Here is a 24,393-nt window from a genome sequence, read left to right on the forward strand (position 1 = left end):
GTTTCTTCTAGATTGATATGAGTGAAACATTAAAAATATAATTAATTATTTACAAGATTAGTAATAATTATAACTAGATACATAATATATTTTCATTTTAATATTTCCTTTGTTCAGTACTTTACTGTCTCAACAAATTTTCATAATTACTTAGAATCTAAAATTTTGTTGGCCTAATTTTTTAACAAATTTAATGTCAAAATAACAGCTGATCATTTTTTAAATAGAAAATTATCAACAATTTTAAGATTGACACTTGAAATTACGAGAAACTTTTTTAATGCTCTTTGAATCGATTTTTTTATGCGAATTAAATAACAAAGCTTTTAAAATGACGGGTGCTTTATAATGATCACAGCTAGCAACTAAATATAATATTGCAATTAAATCAGTGTAAAATGGATCTCGAATAAGTAACGCTTTTTTCTTAATTATAGTTAGTTATTTTGATATAAAAAATTTGAATGTTTTATGGACAATGATACGATTAACTTTGAGGGTAGACTAAAGCATGAGATGTTTTATCGGGAAGCTCTATAATGGAAACATCTAGACAATATTAATTTTAAATTACCATCTCTACAGTAAAAAATATGTTCCTAGATCTTAAACAAATAACAATAGGACTATCTAGGGAATTGTATATATCCTATATACAAATGTAATGTGGCACAGACTACTTTTACATGTATATATAATATTATAATAATAAAAGAAACACTTGTAAGAAACGCCTCTAATTTAAATAAAATGCGTTTCATGAGTTAGTAAATAGAGTCTTATGCATAATTTTAATTAATTACTATAAGAGCTGCTAAAATTACTATAATCGTAAAATAAATAATTTTAAAAGCATTTCTAATTGAATAAAGTGACTTGTTATGAACTAATTTTGTTACAAATTAATTAAATTGACCTATTCCTAAAATGGGTAACACAATTAAATCAAAGACTGCAGTTAACATAAAATAATAACACAAAGTTTAAAAAAATCAACACCGTAAAAGAATACTTAAAATAGCAGCTTAATAGCACAAAATGCAAGTGCACACCATGACTAGCAAAACTTTATTTGTAGTTAAGTTAATGTATATAATTTACTAAAAAACTTTTATTAAGTTAACTACTAAGTAATGAAATATTCGGTTCAAAAGAAGTATCGTTACACTATCATATTATGGTGTTTCATCGAATTATGCTAGATTAAATCATCCACCCTAACTTCATATATTAAATACGTAAGGCACTCCATTAATTTTGCTGATTTCGTCCAAAGAGTTTGGGAATACACTCATGCTGTATAAAAATGAAGACCATTGGAAGTTACCGGTATCATGCACCACACATAAGACAAAACTTTCCATTTAAGCTCAGTTCACTAATAAAATTTAATACACAATTATACATCCACAAAACCGTATATACCAAGTTTTTTCACGGAGAATGTGATATACTTTTAGAAGTATAAATAAATGATTCCATGAAAATAATGGGCCACAAGCAATGAACTCTTGCGTTCAACAAAATTAAGATCAGAGATTCAAATTTAATTAAAGTTTTTAAGAAACTAGAAAAATATAAAATAACAAAGTGCAAAATCATAATAATTATTGGGATTTAATTTAAAAATACCAATTGCACTTTTTAATAATAACTTTTAATGAAACCTGTATATTCGAGGAAGTTGTAACACTCTTGGAAGTTATACTAACTGCCTCCGTGGCCGAACGGTTACCATGCCGGACTGCCACGCAGAGGTCCCAGGTTCGATTCCCGGGCCATTTATTACTCTCGTGAGTTTGGGTGTAATTTGTGGTTGTCTATGTGTGTGTCCATGGCACCCGCGACACAGGGTTTCCCTAGTGCGGGGCTATGTTGAGTGTGAGCGTTATTATTATTATTATTATATTATGTCCATAATCGGCATTGGTGGAACTTAGTCCACACCCTTGCCTTACAGGAGACTGACGCCAACATCTATATGAGAAAATATAGTATAAAAAAGAAAAACACAATTAGGTCTTTATGATTTATACTATACTTATACAAAGGCGAACATATGAGAAGTATGTCCTCACTTGTCCCTGAAGAAACTTGATATTCAACAGATGATAATAAAGACATTTATTATAATAAATACGTGTCAGTCTACCAGAAACTCCTGACATTGAAGGAAATTGAAATATGTAGTGGCAACACTGATAAGATTGGAATAAAACGTTCTTGTAATAAAATAATAGTAATACAATACAATGCAACTACTCGTTATTGTACTCAAGAACATATTACAAAGACAAACAAAAGATAGAACTCACAACACGCGGCATTATTGCTTTAGTAGTAATCTATTCCAATCAACCTATGTGGAAACCGAAGCTGGAAAAACTTCAATTAAAAACTAGAGAAATGCGCATTTACTATAAAACTAAAAAATGCTTTTAAGTATCAAAGTATTCAATGTTGTTACTGGTGTAATCAGAGTTGTCAAATTAAGCTTGCTATGTTCAATTCTCCTCTTTTTTTCAAATATTTCGTGTCATGAGACTCTGGAAGACAAATGTCACATATGCGTAAGTGTAAACATTTAAATTTTAATAATACAAGTAAGTACTGTAGACGGAAAATACCATTCAACTATGATACTATAAATTTATTATAATAAGAGACGTAATTTATTGACTAAAATCACAAAGAAAAATACAAAATTCAACCGCAATAATTTTGTATCTTGTATTATTTTTCGCAAATTAAACCTTAAGTCACGAAGCGAAGGGATGTTACTTTTTTGTAATATGTACACGCAAACATTTTCTTTCTACATTCTACATTATATGTATGTATATATATATATATATAACAAAAAATTCAAACAAATACTAACGTCAAACTCTATTCAGTAATAACAAAAATAACTATCACAGGCACTAATAAACAATTAATACCTACTACAGTTTATACCCGAAAGAACAAAATATTTCTAATTTTTGAAAACGACTCTTTAAATTTAAAGCCTCAAGTAACATAAAACAGCTGATGTCAATTTTATCAATGACGAAACTGTACATATTTCATCTTATCGTAGTTTATGTTCTTAAATGGGGAAATAAAATCAGACAAAACACTTTACATTAAAGTTGTTGGACCCCTAATTATTTTAATTAAAAAGCCATTTTATTCATAAGTAATCTCTTTAAAATTTTTATCAAATTTAACTACCTACGAGTAAGTAAACACGAAGGTACACACATGACTGTTACCTGCAGAAATTTAGAAGGTTTACTTTGATTCCGCGCGGCATATGTGGGGCACACATTGTAGACAATGTTTCAATTTTACTAATAATGTTTTTTTTATGTTACAGTTGCAAGAAGTAAGTTTTGTACTAATTTATCATCAGAATTGGAAAGACATTCTGTTTCGAAGTCGTAGCTCTACAAACATAGAGACGTTATTCGAAGTACATTTAAATCGGACGACACAAGACATTATATTATAGTTACAATGTTCATTTTTGATTGTGAACTATTATGGAAGTAGAGCAAAAGGAAGAAAATTTTATCGTTTTCTTATGCTATCTAGACGATAATTTTTAATGACATTTTGCATTTCATTTCTTCATAGAACTTTCATAAAACATTTCGTTGAGCTTATTGCACACGGTATTGTAGCGACAGGGTCGTGTATATTTGTCTAAACGTTGGTCCCTATAATTGCTATTGTAGTAATTTTGTGTGCTTGCCGTCGCGGGGCGGGCGGGCGGTGCGCGGGGGGCGCCGCGCGCTGGGCAGCCGGTTGTCCGAATAAAGGCACATCGAGTCATGATCATTTTGTTATCCTATGTACTGCTGTACCTAAGTTATCCGTCCCCTTTATCCAAGTTTCATCGCTTCTTTTTAAGACTGGGCTAAAACTAGTTAAAGGGAATAACTTACTAATAATCTACTTTATATAAATTAGACGTCACACCACTACTATCCGACCGATTCATTTAGTACACGATAGTTATGTTATCACATTCTAAAGTTCTATGACATTGCAATTATCATCGCAGCTACTCGTTTTGGCAACGTGGTGGTGGAACAATTGTCTAATTACCTAAAGGCAAATTCGCCCAAAATTAGCACTAGAGCGAAGATATCCCTTTTCAATAGCTGTCTTCGCATTTGATTTCCCGTGAGGCAGGCTGTGTGGACCACTGAGGCTCGGTTGAGCCGTCCCACTCGGGGAAGGATTCGAACGAGAAATTTTCGTTGGAGGCGTCCTCCAGAGCTATTTCTGTGCGACTAAACGCCTCGGCGAATTTCCCTATCTCTGTGGAACCAAAGGCTTGTTGAAATGCAGGTAGCGGTACAACTGGAGGACGTTTCTCTTCGGGGGGTGAGCGGCGAGGCTCCGGATAAAAGCAGTCACGCGCTGTCCTTGATGCCTCCACTGGGACCGGCCCTGTTGCTGGAAGTTCTGGGGTGTTCTGTTGCCGCACGGTGCTTTCTCCATTGTAACGTGTGTCCTCGTAAACAGGATATGGAGTTGATCTTCCTTCTGGATGGCACACTTGATTTTGAGGAGGCATATGTGACACCTGAAAAATTTCACAATTAAATTAAAATTTATTGTCATTTTTCTCTTCGCAAAATAGGTATTTATTGAAATTTTTATTATCACTTACCTTGACGGGTCGGCAATCAGCAGGATAGCGCATGTGCTCGCGAGAGCAAGCATTCCGCCCCATCCATCCGCCGGACACTGCGTTCGCGCCGCCCCAACCCCCGCCGAGGCCCATCTGTAGGCAAATATCTTTGCACTACACTGAAGTTTGCATTTTGTCGATATGATCGAAAAGTTAGATATGATTTAAAGAATTGGCTCCGCTGCCAATTACAGCTGAACTTCTAAGTAACTTGCGAACATTTAAGTTAAAAGTTGCATTTTTTTATACAATTACGCAGCAACTTTCGGTTCATGTGAATTGACAAATTTACAAAATATCGTTAAAACGTTTACTGAAATGGTATCAGATCTGTAATTTAAGTAAACGGATTACCTGATAATGAGGCCACATCTGCGGTTCGCAGTAGGCAGGGCGGCTATTCATCCCACATTCCAAGGGCGGCTGTAACAGTGAATTAAAACTCTCAATAAAATTTTTATCGGCCGCTCAGCACTCTATAGTCGCTGCACTCAATAAGTACATATATAGCTCAAAGATATTATGATCTGAATTTAGTGTTTTTTTTATCGTTTTTTCTTGGATCATAAATATGTGAAACTTCGTCCAATTTTGATTACTATATGTCGTATAAATTACGAAAGAAATAAAGTTTAACATTTTGTTTCCTGAGAACAACGCCGTAAATACCACATTCTTAGATATGTGGGATCAGTGTATATGAACATACACCGACTTGTACTGATGGAACCACGGAACCCTCAATATGCATACATGGTACATTTTTTAAGAATACTACGCCTGCATGGACTAAATTATATCGTGGAGGATTGTAAATATCTGAGATATTAATTTTCAATGTAACGCACATTCATCTAGCTGCAATATTAAATAAGATATACGTATGGCATTTGAATTTGCATCAACAATTACACAATACATATGTATTTTAGGTATTACTTATATGTTTTATAGAACTTATGTTTTTAAAGTTTCGTACCAAGAAGTGTATATTGCGGCTGAATATGTTGGTAATCAAAAAATATTATTGGCTTGTTCGGTGTACATATAAGGGTATAGTAATAAGCCGTAATAATCCGAACCTGTTTCAGAAAAATATTTCAGAGATTTGATAATAGGGTCGATAAGTGCAAAGAGTCTACGAATGTACAAGCAAAGAATATGCTAAAATCGTAGCAAGTCAAGTTGTATTTGGCTACCGCACTGAAACTGATGATATAATGAAGACAGTGCGTTTTAGTGCGCAAAAGCGTCATGTAAGGTTATGCATTGTGCTGTGTATGTCTACGTATATAGCTAAGAAGTGAAACCTGTTCCATGTACACTCGAGCACGTTATCGATTCAGAGGGCTGTAAGTGAGAAGCCTGCGAGGACGGCGGCTCACCTACCCACACTATCTACTGCTATGTAATATATTGCTTTTTTCATATTGATTCATTTGTGAAAAATAGCGACTAAATGAGAATGTATATGCGTACATATGTTTTGAAAACATTTTGCAATCAATCCATATCTACAGATTATACAGAATTTTGAATAATTCAAAAAAAACTTTCGTAAAATCTGGTAAATTCGAGTTTTTGCAATTAGTACAAATGTAGAACACTTTTATATTATTATTATTATATTGTTACATAAATAATAATTTATTTTATTGCAATGTGTAAGGTCCTATCGTATGGTAGTAGCCCTGTGGGATAACAATGGCTTCTTATTTGATGTCGATTACGGCATGTATCTTTGGCTTTTATTTTTAAATTCAAAAGTAAATCCAACGTTGAAGGAAAAGTGATGAAACTCACTTATTGTATGCTGAAAGCCTTTTGAAGACGCATGATATCCCCAACTAGCATTGGGCCAGCGTGGCGTCTATGGCGTGCACCCTCGTTAGAGGACACTGCACGACCCAAGTGTGGGGCGTATAATGATGATCATGGTTTGTAGATATTTGTGCTCGTCCACGGGTAAGGGTATCGTTATGGTTGCTATAACTAACAACATTTTTGCAGTATACACTTGTCTCATAATTATTTATTACAAAAATTCCCTTTAATACAAATGTGATTCGACACATTACTGTGTGTCCTCAAAAGATAAGTCACACATCCATAAACCTCAGTCAGTTTTATACACGCAACTTAAGACGTTCGTAATGTAACCGCACACTTTAATACCACAGGTGAAGTACGGTAATGTGATGTATGAATACTAATAGTAGACTGTATAAATCTCAACATAATTATATCTTTGATGAACGCGATGCTAATACTGTCATGAATATCTATGTCACAACATTATATACCACCTATTTAAGATTTGTTCATGAAATAGAATTTTGTTACAAAAAAAAAATAATTTCATTATAAATTGTTGTGTTTTGAATTTACTGGCGTACTATCTATGTATTTTATAAACAGTTCGTAAATCGGTAACTTTATATACTTAATTAAGATTTCTTAATTAGATGACCCGATATGTGCTTTTTACAACAAAATAATTCAACACTCCGTAAAAATAACAGGTTAGAAATTACACGTAACCAGGACCTATCATCATTTCACGCGTTCATCGCTTCTCGAATAAATCATAGCTGCTACATGAAGCGGAATGTGGGCACACGATCTGTACACCAGATAATGTTTAGTATGAGGTACGGGGTGGGCTGGCGCGGCGCGGAGGGCGTGAGAGGTGGGGAAGGGCGCGATCGATGTCCGTCACTAGAGCCATGCAGCGTTGCAGCTACTGCATCCGTCACGTCTTAGGGCTACAATTTGCCCCTAACAACCGTTACGCTTAAATACATCTTTGCGAGAAAAAACAAATTATCTTCTAAGCAAAAAAGTCCAAAATACTACGTATATATACTGTTATGCTCAAAATCTACGTAAGTTACCTAATAAAACAAAAGTAAACATTTTAAAATAGGTTTTAGAGCATTGTTTATTGATTGATTGCTATTTTTATTTACAATAATTTCATCTTGTTTTGGTGGTCGTAAACATTATTAACGTACGACTAAAGTATTATATAAGCATGCTATCGTATATATGAATTAATACCTAGGATCGGACTGAGATTTTCGAGCCGAAAGCTCTAACTAACTACATTTTGATACAATTTTAAAACATACAAACCACATACATATGTACATACCGTCACGCCGATCTCCCATTGTCGTAAGAAACCATGAACCTCTACTTGATCCTGACAAACCTCTTTTGCCTCCCTTCGTGCCCTTCATTTAAATAACTGCCTCATATAACTACCTCCATGGTTGAACGGTTGCAAATACTAGTCTGCCTCGCAGAGGTCCCGGGTTCGATTCCCGGGCCGGGAGACATTTGTATGGCCTACATTTATTTCTCTCATGAGTTAGGGAGTAATTTGTGATTGTCTATGTGTGTGTCCATCACACCCACGACACAGAGTTTCTCTATTGCGGGACTTTAAAAAATATGTATTCTTGGAACTTTTAACTGGGTCTTTTTTAAGAACATCTCCAATCTGAGTGTGATATGTATGTACGTCGACGTCTACTCTCTCCATGTTTCCATCCATAATGTCTTTATAAATTTGTGCCGTCAGTCTACTACCACCATTATTATCATTTTTCCACATACCAAAACACCATCTTTCATAACACAACGCTCTCTTATTACAGTATTCTATCTTTAAAACTAACATTGGACGTCCTGTACGCAAGCTTCCATTTCTACAAGATGAATGTTGTAATTTATTTTGTATTTTCGTAATGCTTGCTAGTAGATCTTGAACAAACTATGTTAGCTTCACACTTCACTTATTAAGGACTTCACGTTATAATGAAGAGCAAATATTAAAACTTTGTAGGAGCATTGCTAATTGTTAACATGGTAACTTTCAATTTCCGTCTAACTTTTGTTTTATGAAATATATATTTTTTTAATTTAACTAGAAACCCTTCGTGCCAAACTCGCCTGCCTTTGTTTCAAAAATGATTTGCAATTTTACGTTGTTGAAAACAAATTTGTATGATTTCTTTTTCTCCACTTCTTGAGTAACAATTTAACGAATTTTCTGACGTTAGTCGGATAAAATTTTCTATACAAACGGAAATATTTCGAAATGTTATGACAACATACCATTTTCCGTTCTAAATTCGTCATAATCATAACATAATGAACCAGCATATAATATTTTAATTATGCCTTTAAAAGTAATTATAGAGTTCAAAAACATGTTTACAAGCCGCGCCAGTTGGCGGGAAAATGGTACACCTTAGGCCAGGTTGGCGTAGCGCCTTACGGATTGCTACGTGTCTACGATGCGCTACGCGATAAGCTACGTTATAATATTATTGCATACTTTACTTTAAACTGATTGTCGAATATAAAATAAACAATAAACTTTGATAATATCTCATTAAGGTATTTTAATATTTCATTAGTTAAATTAATATTATATCTAAATTGAATAAACGGAATACGTATATGTATACGTAAGTATTGTGTAGTTTAAATTAAAATATATACAATAGAATCGGTGCTTTTTGAGTATAGTTCAAAGTAAACTATTACGAACTTTAAAGGAGTAAAAATTCACATAGGACATACTCGAATATATGGGAAAAGAAACATAGCATACGACCAATATTAGAAGAGCTCTAAGCTTGATATACGTAGCATTTATGGTCGAATTCACTTTATAGTAGGCAGGTAGTAGTGGCGGGAGATTTGCCGAGGCTAACTATCGAGCGGCGCGGCCACGTGACTTATCGATCAGCGAGCGCCCACGACACTCGGAAAAATCAACCGCTGACAGCTTTCATAGGCAACCTCCACCCGCGCCCCTCCGCCCTCCGCACCCTCATACCCCCCTCAGCCCTCACCGCCCTCATTATCGCCTTTGTGCCGCTCACTTGTCCCGTAATATGAAGCCGTAATGATACCACTTTCGACTCGATTATTTGTTAACGTCCCGTCCAGTCGAGTATCTAATTTAAGTATAATCTATACTCTTTGATCTTGCCACTACAAGTGTTTTATTTCTTAGCATTCTCCGCTATTCCCAAATATAATAAAAAAAACTTTGTTTACTATTGAATAAAACTCAAAACCGCATAAATTTATTCAGTGTGTGTTTTTTTTGTAATTAAAGAGCTCAAAGATTTCAATCACTCAGGTAGTCAATGAACGGTCACATTACCTTGTATCGAACTTCAAAATATCACTCTAAAAGTTTCGTGTGCTTGTTTGGTCGGAGTTAAACATTCAAATGAGACAAACATATGACAGTCGGAAGTCGGGAGGGATGGTTTGAATGAATTTGCGTCTTATGTGTGGTGAGTATGATTGATAACGGGTATTAAAGTGCCGCTGGGCGTCGCGGCGAGGATACCGTCTGTCCTGTGACACTGACCTACATTTGTTAACTAGCCTTTTTGCTCGGCGATGTCGTATTCAAATTAATGTACTGCGGTAAACGTGACTTATTGTGACACGCAGATATACGCGGGAAATCTCTCACGTCCATTTGTTTTAAATGATATCTTTATTTTCTTGATTTGTTATTAATTATTAAGATTTCAAGGTAGAATAATAGCACATTTGCACAAAAGGGACCAAAATCTATCAATTTTATTATGTTAATTTAAGCATAACAAATTATTTAAATGTTTTAACGCTATTAAAGTTTATTTGTAGTAACTTAACCTTTCTGCTTACGCTTTTTATATACGCTTAGTATTATATGTATAGGGTATGCTCATATGCTGTTGAAAACAAAATATTTAAGAATAAATAATTATCCTTAATGTGACTGTGAGTGAACTGCTGACATTTAACTGGGATTGTTGTCTCAATGATTAAATGATTATTTGTTCATGAGTTGTAGGTACTTACAGTATGCGGATGCGGCAGGTGATGCGAAGGCGTGTGCGCGCGCGCATCTCTACGCGCTAGCGCGCGACGTACACGTGCCTCCTTCGAAGCGTACGACCCGTAATCTACAACAAGAGAAAATATTAATATAGGTAACTCAAACTCCACAAGTCAACCTACGGTGGCTCTACGCAATTTTCCGTCTGTCAAGTAATGTCCCTCCTCCATTAATTGAGAAAATTTTTACTACTAAGTAATAGTAATTAAAATCTCACTAAAACTAAAGTTTAATTCGATACAGTCAGTTACTATTTGCATTTACTTTTTCCGTCCATTCAAGCGTGAAATAGCTTGAAACAAAAATAGTCCAGTGAAAGTGACATTGTTATTATTAGATTCCGCTTTCCAGCAGCTAATGTGGATTGACGCATTTCGCAAAGTGGATCGATAGGGACTCCATCGATCCTGCTCTACTAAGAGTGCTGGTTCGCAATTTCATCGTGTTTTGTAAACACTGACAAAGCGTCAGCGAGCTGAGAAAGCCTCGAGATGACATTAAAAAAAGCAAAAGTAAACAAGTTAGTAATCTGTAATTCTCGCACCTTTTGCACGTCTTCCTTGCGCTAAAATATACAAATTGTTAAGTGTCGTGCTAAATTGCGTGAAGAACTCCATCTCCATATTCATTAATCGCTGACCTGGCATGACATCGTTTATTACGAACAAAATGAGGCCTAAGTATTTTTATTCACGTTTCTCTCGACGATCATTAAACTTTACAACTGAGTGGAATCGACTCGAGCATTATTCAAATTCATAGTCATCGATACTAACTTTGACTATCAAGTCGGTGTATAAGGTTTTTAGTAAACTAACCCATGAATGGAAGGACGTGCTCATAGAAAAAGGCTTTTTATGGAGATATGTGATAGGGTCGCGCCACATCATTAGGCTACGTGTCTGAGGGGTTACAACATGTTTCACATCGCATGTACACGAAGTTGGCAGTGAATCGCGACGCGGGCGTTAGTACCCCGGTCAATATGTAGAGTGGCTGCGGGCGCGAGCGATCAATCGCGGCGCGCGGGTCGGGGCGAGTGCGGCGCGGTGGCGGCAGAGCAGGGTCGCTCGACCACCTGTAGCGCACTTCCGCACCCCCCGCACACCCTTTCCATCGACACGTGACGTAGACGCCGAGAAATCCGCTCAAACGTAAACATTAATTCTTACTTCATTCTTCATTGTCCAGAATGTGGTCGCGCGACACGCGTGGATTCCGATCTCTATATTGGTAAACAAACTTGATGTAGTCACAGCGGACGCGTGTTGCGACTTCTCGAGTGTCCGTCGTGAAACCAGTCAATACTTGTAATTCAATTACGTTCAAGGAATTAAGACTAGTGGCGATGGAACTAACCTTTGTTGATTTTCATTTGTATACACAAAACTTCCGTGTAATTAACAACCTAAAGCAATTCGAACAACTCATATAACAATGAACCTGTATACTTAACACATAAGACAAAAATAAATTCGTAATTTTACATAAACGTGCAACGTAAACACTAGCAATCAAAAACGCCAGCACTCTACCTAATTCTTTTGCTTTCTTAAACATTTAAGACTGACAAACTTGCACATTAATATTGAATCGAGAACGCAATTGACTGCTTAAAATCTTTATTGTCTCCAGTAAGGTTAAATGTTGTTTTGCGACACGTCAATTCAAAGAGATTGTAAAATTGTACAGTGAACGTTTATTTTCATTTGCACTTTCACTGTGGGAAGAGTGTTTAGCCTCAGGAGTTTCTCGTTATTCCTTGACTTTATACGCAAAGTTACGACACATACAAACCAGATGCTAATAAAATATATTTCTAACAATATTTTGAAAGTAATCTTGTGGCTCTATTAATGAAAACTTTTGTTCAAGGTTTTGAATATTCAAACTACATATTTTCGATGCTCCATATTAACTTACCCTGTTCTGGAAATTACAGCGATAGATATTGCGTGTGATGTAAAGTAGCTTTTTTGATATTGCTGTACGAATGATTAGGCTATTGGTCTTTTTTCCTTGGTTGCAATAAAATTAAAGCAATTTATTTGTTTTTTACTAAGAAAATGTCTGTTTCATTATCTCATCATTTAATAAGTTATCTCAACATATCAATGTATTGTAAATAAAATTTATATCAAAAGAAAATGGTCTGAATACAACTGAACTAAGAGTTAATACACAAAAGCATACCATACGAGTATCTTACGAATAAGCTTTCATTTATTTTAAGGATTTAATACAATGGGACCTTTGAAAAGTAACAGAGTACGCTAATAAATATTACAATAGTACTACGAAATCTAGAAACAACAATACTGTTGCGCACGCGTTGATGTCTTTTGCAAGAGCGCAGTTCTGATTTGTAATCATATGTGTTTTAGTGTATAGGTACCCACCCATAGACATGACATGGTCGTTATGGTGAGAATGGTGTGCAGGGTAGTCGTAGCGGTAGTAGCGGTAAGGGTCATGGTGCGGCGGATAGTAGTGGGCGTACGACGCATACGGCAGCGGCGCGTACGGACCGTAGTCCCAGCTCCCGGCGCCCGCGCCGTACTGGCCGGGCGGGTGGCCGCAGCAATCCATTGCCCGCACGCTACGCGCCCGCGCAGTTCGCCCATCCTCGGACCCGCATCACCGCTGTGCGCTCGCGCCGCCTACACTGCCATGCCGCCTCACTCGGAGGGCGGTCTCACTTCCTCAAGTAACATAATCCAAAGTTACACTAAATCCAACTACTTTTCGGTGTGAACAGTATTTTTTTTCCAATTCAAAAATGTCTACAATATTTCAAAGATATCGACGCGCTCAGTTGACAACGTTCATATGCGGGAGAGTCGCGTGGATATCGAGTGCAGTTCCGCGGCGGGAGTCAGGCGCGGGTGCGACGTTAGTTAGCGAAAAGAGGTCGTTCGAGTTTGCCGGCAACGGCGAGAGATCGTCGACGGGCGGTGGGTGCACGCGGGGGGAGGGGCGACGCCCGCTCGCCGGCGCTCGGCGCAGCGCGGCGCTCGACGGACGCCGACTGAGGCGCCGCGGAATCGATACGCCGCCGCCCGCCGTTGCCGCGCCGCCTCCGCCGCCCGCGCGCCGCCGCTATCCCCGCGTTACCTGCCCGCCCGTATTGCGCGCGAACTTTGTCTTTACAGACGGAATTTTATATTTAGAACCCTGGTGAAACAATTGGTCGATATTTTGCACTATTAATTAGCATACACTTTCACTGGGTTTCCTTAAATAGGTCTCTAATTTTACAGCGTTTTCAGCGAATCTGAAAGCGACTGAATTCTTTACGTTCCCATTCTCTACAATTTGTTACAATGTCAATTTGAAAGTGAGAGGTTGTAAAACCTGTAGTTCATAATTTTATTACGTCACAGGCTTGTTCGAGGCAGTAATTAATTAGAATAATTGACATTTTTGAAGTTGATGACATTTGGGAGCATTCCAGCAGAATGTTAGAGGTGTCTGTAGTGTAGTGCCGGCGTACGGATACTTGCAAAGTTTTATCGAATTGCGCGTAGGCGGCAGTGACCCACATCGTGGCACGCCGCCCGCGCCCTACGGCCTTCGGGTCTTCTCCACCCGCTCTGCCGACAGAGACTACACCTTTGCAAACTTTTATATCTATTAGCATGTGTTTAAAGTTGCCAGCTACTTATTTAACTAATGGATATGGTACAAAACAAATATTTCAAGTAATAAACTTTATCAGAACAATAAAGACTTTATTTGATTCAAGTTTTTTAAAGCAATGTTTGTACTAAACACATTATGTGCAGATAAAAAAATACTAATATGAGATAAACAATAACAATTAATAGACTACGTAGTATTTAGTATTAGTATAATGTCGATGGTGCATGGAACGTTACTTTCAATTTGACGCGTAGCGGTGCACTAGGCACTTGTCGTCGCCTAGCTTATCGCGGACGACGTTTTTCCTCACCGGTAAGGCGTCATAAGATACCGCTCGTTGAACCGCCGTAAAACGCACCATCTGTAATCAAATGACGTCTTATGTGAAGTGTCGAATGGAAAGCCATGAAAAATTAACTTTAATTGCTAGTAATATGATGTATAAAACAACTTAGAAGTTACTTAATATATATTTAAGTACCTTTTTTTGGATGATAAATCCTTTACTCGGTAGAGGTTTAATGACGCGGAATAACTGGCTAGTGTTTAAATGTTCACGTGTTACATTCTGTCTCTGTCGCAGTCTTCAAACGTGCCGATGTCAATTTCACTCCCGATAATCCCGTAGTTCATTCAAGGAATATAATAAAATAAAATAATATAAGATTGCATAAACTCTGTAACAAAAAATCTGTAACACGGGTTTTCAACCCAGTACAGACTCCAGCTCTCACTAAAGAACTTGTACTTTGATTTTGTAACAAAATTTGTTATACTTCTTCTTTTTTGAGAGAAATAAAGCATATTGTAAAGCATATTGTATAAACACGCACGTAAAAAATTTGTATAAATTAGTTTTTTAAATAAAATGAAACCAGTCATTTACCAATAATGTCAACCTCACTATGACAAAGTGATGATTTAGCTACCATGGTAAAGGCTACATTGCTACTGCAAAATAGCTATTCCACCCATGGTGTAATAAGGCCCCAATTGCAAAATGACAACTTTTCAGGAGAGCGGTTTAAAGATCAGACCGGAAAGAGAAACCGGAAATCTAGTGCATGGAGTTCTGTATGCCTTAATGGGTAGCAAGAACATCTCAAGACAGGCGCGTTTGGCTGTTAATCGAGGCAATAGGTAGCGGTGGCAACCGTTACTCTTGCAGAAAGCGACAGGAATAGAGCGTGCCTACAGCTCCGGTGCCTATCTGGAAAATAGGGAGGGTGCTGTACGTACACCCGGAGCGGCCCACCTACGGCACTAGCCTTACAGAAAACCGGGTGAAATCCGTGCAAACGGGCTGATCTGGGGTTATGACCTCACTTAAATGATCTTTGTGCGGGCTTGCTCGCACAGGTCATAGTGCCATTCCCGCATATCCAAGAGGTTGATAGGGAGGGCCATATTAACCAAAACTTATGTAGAAAGATATGTGACAGTTCATCGAGACCCTATCTAACTGACCCGAGAGATAGGGAGTTCCGGGGAGACAGACTCCCCGGAACCCGGTACGACCAGGGTACGGCGGGCAACCGGGCATGTTCTCCGTCATTGATAGGTACGTCTTCATGGGCGTCTCTGGCGGACCCAGACTTGGATATGGACTCGCCGGAGTTCTCTGGACAATAGGGAGGGCGCTGTACGTGCAGTCGCGGCAGCTCACCCAAGGCACTAGCCTTTAGAGATCCGAATGAAGTCTGTGCAAACTGGCTGATTTGAGGTTAGAACCTGACTGAGATGGTCCCTGCACAAGCCCGCCCTTCTCGTATACCCTAAGAGTCGGTAGGGAGGGTTACTATAATCAAAACTTATATAGAAAGGAACGGGGATGTTCATCGAGGCGTGCTGGTCCCAACCCTAATGTATGATAGTGACTGTTGGGTGTGATTGATGCTGTAGAAATGAGAGCTTTGCAGCAATATGTGCGATATTAGTCTTAAAGTCAGAATGCCGAACAGTGTAGTAAGAGAGTGTTGTGGTATGAAAGATGATGTAGTGACCAGGATAAAGAGGGGGATGTTTCGATGGTTTGGTCGTGTAGAAAGAATGAATGTTGGTAGATTGACGGCATATTAATGGCAGTCTATAAGAATGAATGTGGATAGAGGCGTGGGGAGAGGTTGACCTCGGCGTACATCAATCAGATTAGCGATGTCCTTAAAAAAGGCCGGTTTAAAAGTATAATAAATGTGAATTTTTGAGGAGACTAATGGGAGTTGAGGAGGCTGAAGAGCGTAGTAGGTGGAGATCCATGGTCTCTGCCTACCCCGATGGGAGACAGGCGTGATGATATGTAGGTTTAAAGATTCTACTATCCAAATTAGTCGATGACTTTTTTATACTTAAATAGGAGAGTTCTAACATTTCACATAATATACATAATTCACATATTTATGATTTTCAAAAGATAAAAGCACGTTTGATATATAATTACATGTGGCTTTATTATACCAATCCAACTGTATAACAACAGATAATTGTTAGTCCAACTTATTTGTAGTAGCTATTTTGCAGTTGCGGTGCAGTAAAAATGTATTAAAGTATTATTAATAAAATTAATTTCATTTTAAAAATTTGTCGTATTTTTAAAGCTTCGTTGTTCGCCCTGTCGTCCTTCCCTGTCACTTGAACATCGATCAATGTAACTCGGTGAAGTTCATCATATAATGCTTATGTTCAAAATAGTGTCAAAAGCGCTCGCTAAGTTGTAAGTTGTGTCTATGTAAGTAGGTACTCAATGGTGTTTGCAAAATACGATAGGAAAGAAAATAAAAATAAATCTTTAAATTGTGGAACTTTCTGTCTCACTGGGTACTGGACACGACAGCCAGACCGTTTAAGTCGAAAGTCTTTCCATGTGAGTGTTACCATTTAAAGCACTATTTCCGGTAACATTCTTATTTAAACGACTGCCATTTTATACTACCTTAGACCTATCAATCTTTTTTCAGTTAAATCACTAGGGAATAAACATTATCTGTATATTTTTAACAATGTTGCCATCTAAACGACTGTTTCTACTAATAAAATGATCTGCCAAATTTTTAAACCAGAAAGACTGAATATTAAGCCACTTGCTGTCCTTCGTCTATTGCCATTACACAGCAGGTATCCTCAAAAACGAAATATTATGCCATATCTAGTTTAAAGCATGTATATTTATATATACATTGAAAACTTTATATGTATACATAATCTGTACTTATAAAGTTATAAAATCTGATAGATACGGAACAGCCTGTCTGTATAAGCACCTATATCATCGCAACCAAACTGGTTTCGCGGATCCACCGCCGGACTGTGATGGTTTGCAAGGAACGCGATATTTTATAAAACTACGATGTTTATATATGTATGTATGTATGTTGTAGTTTTTACCTTTGTTTCTAACGATAATAAAAATATTATATTATATAGTTATTTTTATTTAATTTATTAAAATTGTTAAATATCACGATATTGTTTTTTCCTTTGTTATTATTTGTGACACGCTTTGTCTATGCGTACATTTATTAGAAGTATTTAACTTCTATAAACAAAATTTGGTTTATATATTTAAGATTATGTGTGTATATTACGAATAGAGCAACACTATTAACAAACAAACCCTTTAGGTTTAAGGGTCGTATTCCAGAACTCAATGCTCAAATCACCCAGACCCAAATGGACTTGAGTATGATTTCGAGTGCTTTAAACCATACTCAAATCCTGACTTGAGCATTGAGTAGAGTTCTAGAATACGACCCTTAAGAGTGCCAAGTACCTAAATAATAAATTATTGTAATATGAGTAAATAAATTAATAAAAAAATAAATATCAAATCCTTATTTCTACAAAACTATAAATCACTTCTAGAATTTTACGATGAACTTCTACCGACACGTTAAGATACCTACTTCAAACCTTTTACTGTTATCATTAATCAACAAAATAGGGTTGTTCTCGGCACAGCATGTAGGTTCGAGCATCGTGAATGAGCCAAGCCCGTTGATCAATAGACTCACTTTTATTGATTCCCCCAATTATAACGATGAGGTCACAGGGAACTTTCTCGCCAATTAACACAATGTATGGAGGAGATAGTCATTGAGCTTCAAATAGAGCAGTCAAGCCTCCCGTTCTTCGCGTAGATATTAAACTTAGAAGTTAGGTAAAATGGAGGGATATTTGCTAAGGGTAAGATAATAATATATCATTCTTTCATTAACAAAAATTACATCAACAGAAAAGTGTATCAATAAAAAAATCAGAAAACCAATAACTGTGTTCTTGTGGCAAAAAGGAAACAATAGCACAAAGGTTCGTTCAATGGCGATGTACTGGTTTTAAAAAAATAAATTAAATTCAAACTCTGATATGAATAAACTTTCAAATATTATGTATGTGTGACAAAAAAAGATGCTTTTATTTAGATTTTATACTAGTGTTGCAAGGAGTAGAACCTATATTCGGCCTCTGGTTGAATTTCGAATATTCGGCAAGGAGCGTGACCAAATAGCATATAAATGTGAAAAATGGTACGAAAAATACCAACTATTAACTTCAGTTATGATAAACAATTTTGTACAATGAAATATAATTTTATGGTTTATGTCATAATGAAGAAAGTAATTTTTTATTCAATTCCGTTTTATAACTTCCAGAAACGTAATTTTTATTTTGGTTTGCGAATAATAAGAACTTGGTTGATTTTGTCAGCGGCTATTTAGTGATGACTAAACTATATATTATATGATAAGTAAGTCATTATCATTTGATTGGTTACCTTTTTAAAAAAGATTTAATTATGTTACAAATTTCCTTTGATGTTCTAGATAAACAAGAATTCGCGCTTTCGCAAGTGTACAATATATGTTCAGCACTAATAAAAGTTACATGTTAATTTACCGTGTTTTTTTCTAATTTCTTCTTCTGTTCTTAAGTATTCGGTATTCGGCCGAATAGTGACTCAATGTTCAGTACATCGAACAGTAACCGGATATTCGGTACAACTCTATTTAATACCAATCAAATCCTGGCAGGAATTGTAGTCCTCTGTGATGGAGATATAGGGAATATTTATCTCGGAATCCCCATAATTCTATACTATAAAATAAAATGCAATACTAGAAAATAAATTTAAAATCAGTCAAATTTTCAAACATCAGCATCGTCTATAATTAACATGATGTTAAAATTATTGACTTTTTTTAGTACTGACACTGATATGCCAATACGTAGGCTAGCCTTGTCCGGTCGGGAATAATATATATCACCAGGGGAAACGGTCAGGGGGGATTTCGCTAATAATCCACGTGTGGAATTATTAATGTAAATAGATAGTGTACGTACGTAAATATGTCAGAGATGAAAACATGAAAACGCGTTCGCGTACAAGTACTTATGATAGTCTTTCGTCACAAAGTGCAAATACCAATAATAAGTTTATTTAAAATAATAAATCAGTATGTGAACCTGTCTCTTTTTAAAATTATTAATGTAGGCACCCCAGCACAATATTACTCCGAATAAAACTAAATAACGAAACTGGCTTCGCTATTTAAATGAAGCCAAATTCTATTCTTTCCTTCCTTTCAAGACGATAAATCTGTTAGATCAGCCACACTCAACTTTTTTTTATACAAATTTAAGTGCGCATTTGACCTCCATTTCATCTGAAGGAAAGTGACGATGAGGTCGACGATGGCGCATGCACACCTAAATAATGCCTATTCACTCTCGCCTTCCAAAAAAAAAAGGTCCAAGTTATAACGTTCAGGGAACAAGTCTGAAGACTGGGAATTCCACTCCATAGCCATTCGCCATATAAACGTGGAAGAAAGAAAGAAAGAAAGAAAGAAAGAGAGAAAGAAACATTTATTCAGTACCCTTAAATTGTATGTACATAAAAATAAATTAAAACTAAAATTACTGATACTGAATGGGCACCGCTCAGCATGTGCCGTGGCTGAGAACAGCCACGTCGCTGGTATTATGCGGAGCCCAGGGAGTGCGTCACAGGAAGCGTAACGTTTCGTGCGAATCTTTTAATATTCACTAGATTTAGGTGGAATCCAAGCTTACGTCTAGTGCCCTGATGATGGAAAGGGGAAGGCTGAAGTAAATCGTGTAATTCCATCCCACACTCTCCGTGACATATCCTGTAAAATACCGATAAACAGGCACCTTTACTTTAGTGAGGACTTGGTTTTACATTTACTCCTCATATAATTTATTTATTGTGTTTTATTAAGCACAATACCTAAATATATCAACACAAAATAAAAACATTACAGCGTTGCTGCTTGGCCAGGAACGGGCAAACGCGTGAGCCGTGGAGGGCGTGGGTTAATATTTTTGATAATATAGTATAGTTTTAAAAACCACCTTCCTATAGGTATTGTGTATCAGGCCGCAAATTCTCGTAAGACCTTATGGGGCCGCAGGTTGAGTACCTTTGGCCAGTCAAGATGCACACCTACATTTTTTTTGTGAAACTAAGAGACGGGACGAACAAGTCGTGCACCTGTTAGTAAGCGACACGCCTGTCCATAACTGATGCAATGTTACTCAGAGCTTTAAATCACAAAGATTTGAGAGGCACTGCCACTGCGCCCGTCACTCTGACTCATAAGTTGATAAGTCCCATGTGCCTGTAATTTCATCAGTACCGTTACCCTTCAAAACCAAAACGCATAATGGCAGTATTTCCCTGGATGAACTCTTTCACAAGGAGCTCTACTGCTACTAAATAATCACAACTTAACTATTGTCAATAATCGATTACAAGTCTGATAAACGCGTTAAGTCACTGGAGGAGAAGCGCGAAAGTTGTTGTGCTAGATCAAACGGTTTAGTTATTTACTGTTAAAAATAAAGGTCTTACAAAAAATATACGATACACCTAAGGATATTGTCCAAAGAATGTGCTCTTCTGGTACACATGATGTACTTCCCTCGATCGTATAAAATTCTGAAAACAGGCTAGAGTGAAAGTGTAAAACGAATTATTTAAGAATAAAATATCTAACTTTGCACAAACGTAGGGCGCACTATAAGTTTCCGGAATGAATAAGAAAAAAATACTATAAATGGTCAGAAATTAATTTATTGTTTCTTAAAATATTCTCCGTTAGCGTTAACACACTTTTTCGTACGAATGAACCAATTTTGAAAACATTTATGTCACTGCTCCGTGACAATCTCTGAAACATATTTTTCATACGCTTCGACAGCCTCTTCAGGTGATGAAAATCGTTAACCGCATAACTGGTTCTTAATTTTTGGAAATAAATAATATCACAAGGTGCCAGGTCAGGTCTGTACGCGGGATGGCTATTAAGGTCTCAACGTTGTTCACCTGAAAAATTCATTTGTCTGTCTGGCCGTGTGAGAACTGGCATTATCGTGGTGCAAGATTATACGGCGTTTGCGGTTATTTTTACGGAGTTTGTCAATAACTTCTTATGCAAACAAATGTTCGTGTACCAATCATTATTCACAGTACAACCATTCCCCAAAGCAACAGTAGCCACATGTCCCGTATTATTTTCAAAAAAAACACAAATACGCTTTAAAGGCACTTTGCACGCGCGCCATTTTGGTTGGTTTCGGCTCATCTCGAAAGACCCATACGCTCGATTGATGCTTTGTTTTGGGATCGTAACTATAAATCCATGTTTCGTCACCTGTTACTATGTCCCACACCAAATTTGACGCCCTTTCGTTGAATCTGGTAAGCATGGTATTGCAAAAAGTGACGCGATCCGTTTTTTGAGCCTCAGTCAAATTGTGTGGGATCCACCGAGAACACAGCTTTTTCACACTCAAATGTTTCTGTAGTATTGATTGTATTTGACTCATGCGTATGCCTAAAAATGCCCGAATCTCATGGTAAGTCACATGCCTGTCTCATTTCATCATACGGCACAGCATCGAAATTTTTGTTATTTAGCAGTGGACGGGCGACCATCACGAAATTACACTTAAAGTCCTAGAAAATCATACTACAAAAATTTTCACGAGTTGAATCCATGGTCATGTAGACAAGCAATTTCTAAAAAGACGCCACAATGTAAGAACAAGTGACAGTCAGATGAAACAAACTGTATCTTACAGCCAAAGAGTTCCATTTTCAAATGTTGTAATTACTTTTTAAATATTGTTTATGTAAGTGGCCAGGTCCGGAAACTTATAGTGCGCCCTATGTAATTATTATATGGAGATATTTCAGTCAGACGCGAGGGGCAGTCCCCCACACCTCGCCTCCCAAGAATCGCGTTGAAATACCTCGCCTTAATGTTTTCTATGTGTTTATTTGAAGTTATGTAATTAGACCCGTTTATTTTGAGTTATGAATGCTTTAAAATCACAATCATAAAGTTATGAAAGAGAACTGCCCAACTTGATTGTTGAGTTCTCAATCGATTCCATTGAGAAAACTTCCTTCGCACTTTCACTTATTTTCTTTTAAGCATAGATTGGCATTGCTAAGCCTAAAGAGCAGTATAGCCCTTAGTTCCGAAGCAATTTAAATAATGTGCAGATGAGAAATCATTTTATCGATATCACCACAGGAGAAAAATATGCTAAGAAAGTTCTCAGTTGCCCATAAGGGAAAGTAGTACATACGACGCCGGAAAGCGATCTTGTCGTATTTCGAAAAATAGGACTTTAAACCAGGGGGTCTGCTCTCGATCTCCGTCCGACATCCGTCCGAAACAATTACTGCCAAATAAGCAATACTTGACTAAATTAAAAGACGCGTGATGTGAATGAAGCTTCATACTTGACACTTGTCTTTTAATTTTGTCAAATATTACTTAATTTTTTTCGGACGGATGTCAGACGGAGATCGAGAGTAGACCCCCAGAGTCGAAAAACTATATCAAAAAATGATTTCTCTTTAATTTGAATTAGTAGAAAGTCAATTTTAAAGCATATATATCATTCCTAAAAATTGACTTTCTACTAATTCAAATTAAAGAGAAATAATTTTTTGAAATAGTGTTTCGGCCCTGGTATAAAGTCCTATTTTTCGGATACGACAAGATCGCTTTCCGGTGTCGTCATATAATACATAACGAAAGAAAGTAATACTTAACTGCATTTGTGCAATCCACGTTTGTTCCACTACTGTCGCTTCGGTGCAGATATCCTCCACTAACGCGATAGTTATCTGTGCAGAACCCGCCTGGGTATGTACCTACCTCCACATTACCTTTAGCTATCATCAAGCAGAAAAGTTATGTTACGAATGGATTGTCCTTGGATTGTCATTGCGTCGATTCTCTCTAAAGAACACAAAACGGGCATAGGAAGTTTAAGATCTTATGTACCAACTTGCAATATTACGGGTATTTTCTTAGTATTAAAAATGTCTATAGTTTCCCTAAGATGGGCGATCTGATCATGTACCAAAACAACATCTGATCATGTACAAAAAAATAAGTTTATCCGCTTTATCTAGTTAGCTTTATCTAGTAAATTTAAACGTTAAAATAGTTTTTATACATCTATACGTATAAAAATTAAGTTTGTTTGACATTTATCGTTTTTAGACACGAGAGACGGCTATCTCTTATTGCATAGTAGACAACTACTTGACTGTCTCCAATTTGTATATTGTCTATATATCTATATGGTAGAGTGCAGAAATAGACTTATCCACTTGGAAACAGAGAACACATAGTAACAAAAAGGTCTGACCGTATTCAGTTGGTGATGATCCTCTAAGCGAAAAACAGCTTTAAAAAAAATTATCATCCGTTCCATAATCAATCTTATTTGTAAGAGAAAACAAACTTTAAAATTTCTTTGATAAAGTTGTTTGTTATCATGAGCTCGTACAGAGACCGTGCGTCATTCAAAAATTCCAAAAGGAAGAAAACCCTAGTAATGCACTAATAACGTATTAATGTGACTATAAAAAATAATGCGAGTCAGAAATGGGAAAACATTTTAGCAAAGCAAATTAAAATGAGAAAATCCCAATAGACCCCGCGGTCCTTAATTGTTTAAATTCACGAATGCCACGGTTTTTTTCAACTTTCAATATTACTTTATTCTGACATAACGTTATTTGTACTACATTAAAAAAAGAGAAGTTAGCAAGTGTGTGTTACACAAGGCGGGTTATCATGCAGATTGCGGCGAATCAATAGGA

The 24,393-nt window shown here is 36.7% G+C and overlaps 1 protein-coding gene across 4 annotated transcripts; it reads right to left on the reverse strand.

The window, feature by feature from the left end:
- Positions 1 to 2,858: 2,858 nt before the first annotated feature.
- On the reverse strand, positions 2,859 to 13,572 carry LOC113236524. Of its 4 annotated transcripts, XM_026472636.1 has the most exons (7): positions 13,498 to 13,559; positions 13,004 to 13,263; positions 10,646 to 10,671; positions 10,568 to 10,604; positions 5,042 to 5,110; positions 4,667 to 4,780; positions 2,859 to 4,579 (listed from the first exon to the last, which is right to left on the reverse strand). In XM_026472636.1, exons 2-7 carry the CDS (start codon positions 13,226 to 13,228, stop codon positions 4,145 to 4,147), a joined length of 906 nt encoding a protein of 301 aa, XP_026328421.1. In that variant the 5' UTR covers positions 13,229 to 13,263; positions 13,498 to 13,559; the 3' UTR covers positions 2,859 to 4,144. The 4 variants fall into 4 exon arrangements, with proteins under 4 accessions (XP_026328421.1, XP_026328420.1, XP_026328419.1 ...); XM_026472635.1 differs by having other exon boundaries at positions 13,004 to 13,572; XM_026472634.1 differs by having other exon boundaries at positions 10,568 to 10,671.
- Between the last annotated feature and the right edge of the window lie 10,821 nt (positions 13,573 to 24,393).

Source organism: Hyposmocoma kahamanoa, unplaced genomic scaffold (assembly GCF_003589595.1).
Source record: "Hyposmocoma kahamanoa isolate Upper Pololo Valley unplaced genomic scaffold, ASM358959v1 92, whole genome shotgun sequence".
Lineage (NCBI taxonomy): Eukaryota > Metazoa > Arthropoda > Insecta > Lepidoptera > Cosmopterigidae > Hyposmocoma > Hyposmocoma kahamanoa.

What these genes read in the sequence shown, in the direction of transcription:
- LOC113236524 (XM_026472633.1), bottom strand. Translation starts at nt 13,193, where the DNA reads ATGGATTGCTGCGGCCACCCGCCCGGCCAGTACGGCGCGGGCGCCGGG. An exon ending in AGATGTGGCCTCATTATCAG is followed by an intron (nt 4,781 to 5,041) that starts GTAATCCGTTTA and finishes ATTTGCCTACAG; the next exon opens with ATGGGCCTCGGCGGGGGTTG. An exon ending in CTGATTGCCGACCCGTCAAG is followed by an intron (nt 4,580 to 4,666) that starts GTAAGTGATAAT and finishes GAAATTTTTCAG; the next exon opens with GTGTCACATATGCCTCCTCA.